At 30.3% G+C, this 2173-nt stretch overlaps 1 protein-coding gene across 1 annotated transcript; it reads left to right on the forward strand.

Annotated features, from left to right (window-relative positions):
* LOC111210963 (CLAVATA3/ESR (CLE)-related protein 13-like) lies at window positions 1-940 on the forward strand. Its single transcript, XM_022711767.2, has one exon. It carries the CDS (start codon window positions 303-305, stop codon window positions 615-617), a length of 315 nt encoding a protein of 104 aa, XP_022567488.1. The 5' UTR covers window positions 1-302; the 3' UTR covers window positions 618-940.
* Window positions 941-2173: the final 1233 nt, after the last annotated feature.

Genomic DNA, 2173 nt, shown 5'->3' on the forward strand with positions numbered 1-2173 from the left:
CGTACTGGCGATTTTCCTATTATCTGATATTTATGCATATCATCTATGACGTTGATTTTGTAAGTTTTCCATAGAAGAGGAAAGGAAAACTCCAATAAACTAATATTATGATGAGAGGTTTGACTTTATTAGGAACGTCAAATTTAATGTACCTCTCTGCTTCCTTGAACGGAAAGGAAGTTTCTTAGTTGGAAAACGCTGTCTCCAATTCATAGGTTCTCTACCTCTATCCCTATATATATGTCAACACAATATTGTTTCCTATCTATCTTCGATGGTCATATGATCGTTAATTAATCTCCATGGCCACGAGTAGAGTCTCCCACGCCTTATGGTTTCTTCTGTGTATCTCTCTTCTCCTGTTGGTCTCTGAAGGTTTCTTTGTTAGGCTCAGCTCCATGTCCTCCACAAAGCCTTTTCCATCTCCGGTTATTAGCTCGCTGCGACCAGGAAGAAGAGCTTTTGTGGTAAGTAAGTTTGACTTCACACCGTTCATGAAAGACCTTCGCCGAAAAGATCATCAAGATGTTTCACAGCTGGGAGGATCCGAGATCGACCCAAGATATGGAGCTGAGAAACGGCTCGTCCCATCTGGTCCAAACCCCTTGCACCACTGATTGTCTTCTTATATATATTTTACTTAAATTTTCTTTATTAATTTGTTTCTTTCGAATTGATATAAACACTAAAAAGGATATACTGCACATAATTTAATTCATAAAAAGCTGCTAATATTTCTTTGGGGAGCATATGTATTGAATTATTTATTCTTCTTTGTCATGTGAAGTATTTGTTTTAACTTTCGTTGTAAAAGATGATATTTAGTTTTTTTTTTCTCAACTTTTTATTGCATTTGTGATTAGGTTGTACTAATAAAACATACTATCATTATCATAGTTTAGATCAAAACGAGCATGTACACGTTTTTATAAAATAAATGTCTATACTAGTATGTACACATTTATTATCGCTATTAATACTAGTTAGTAGTTAGAACCAATAGACAACTATACTGGTTCGATAAGAGGAGTGCTTGAATATCCAGTAAATTAATAAATGCAGTTAACTAACGGGGAAATAAATTAACCTCGTTGAGAAGAATATGGAAATTGATACTTAAGACCACGTGAAGCATTGACTTCAATTGGTTACCGACTCACCGTTTCCAGATTTTGTGCAAACTTGTCTCGTTCTAGTCCAAGGAAGGTAGACAAGGAGGAAATGAGCTCATTTACTTCTCACTCATTTAGCAATAGCAAAACTAGTGTTATGATAATTTGGTTTGGATTTAGTTATTTTGGGGTTTGACCATTTTGAGACTAAAGATACTGATATATGAATCACTAAGATGTGTTATAACATTTGGTTTGATTTTGGTTCATATGATAAAACTAGAATCGATTAATAAAAAAAAAATTTGGATTCAGATTTTAGTTTGATCAACTCTAATGATAGTACTGAAGAATTAAAATGATATGAAATTTAAAACCAAGCAATTCAAATAATTATAGGGGTGGATATTTCGGTTTAATTACGGGTTCGGTTTGGACTCGGTTTGTGTTATTTGGTTTAAGAAAACTTGAACCAAAGTCAACCCAAATTAGTATGGTTTGGTTTATGTTTGGTTTGTGTTTGGTTTTGTTTAATTTGGTTTTGTTTGTATTTTTCAGTTCAACCGAGTTGATTTTTTTTAGTTTTGTTCTAGTTCAATTACAAAAATATGATTTATAAAAACATAAACAAAGCATCATTTGATATTATCATCATTTACTTTATATTTAAACGTAAAACCAGACATCACAATAAATATGTACAAAATATAATTTAGTATTTTTATATTATTATCTTCAAATCTAATATAAATATCATAACATAATTTTTTCGTTTCGATGTTAATGTATGAGATTCATATTCTTTTATTTTACTTATTCTATTTATTTAAAAGTAAAAAAATGTATAAAATTATGATCAAATATATTAATTTTTAATATTAATAGTATATTTAATTAATCAAATAAAAAATATTTCAGTTTGGTTCGGTTTAAAGCCAAACCAAACCGAACCATTTAGGTTGATAAAATCTTAAACTAAATAGATTAGACATATAGTGAACAAAAAAAAAAAAAAAATATATAGATTAGACATATATTTTGGTTCGGTTTGGAATGGTTGG

This window comes from Brassica napus, chromosome C6 (assembly GCF_020379485.1).
Source record: "Brassica napus cultivar Da-Ae chromosome C6, Da-Ae, whole genome shotgun sequence".
Taxonomy (NCBI): domain Eukaryota; kingdom Viridiplantae; phylum Streptophyta; class Magnoliopsida; order Brassicales; family Brassicaceae; genus Brassica; species Brassica napus.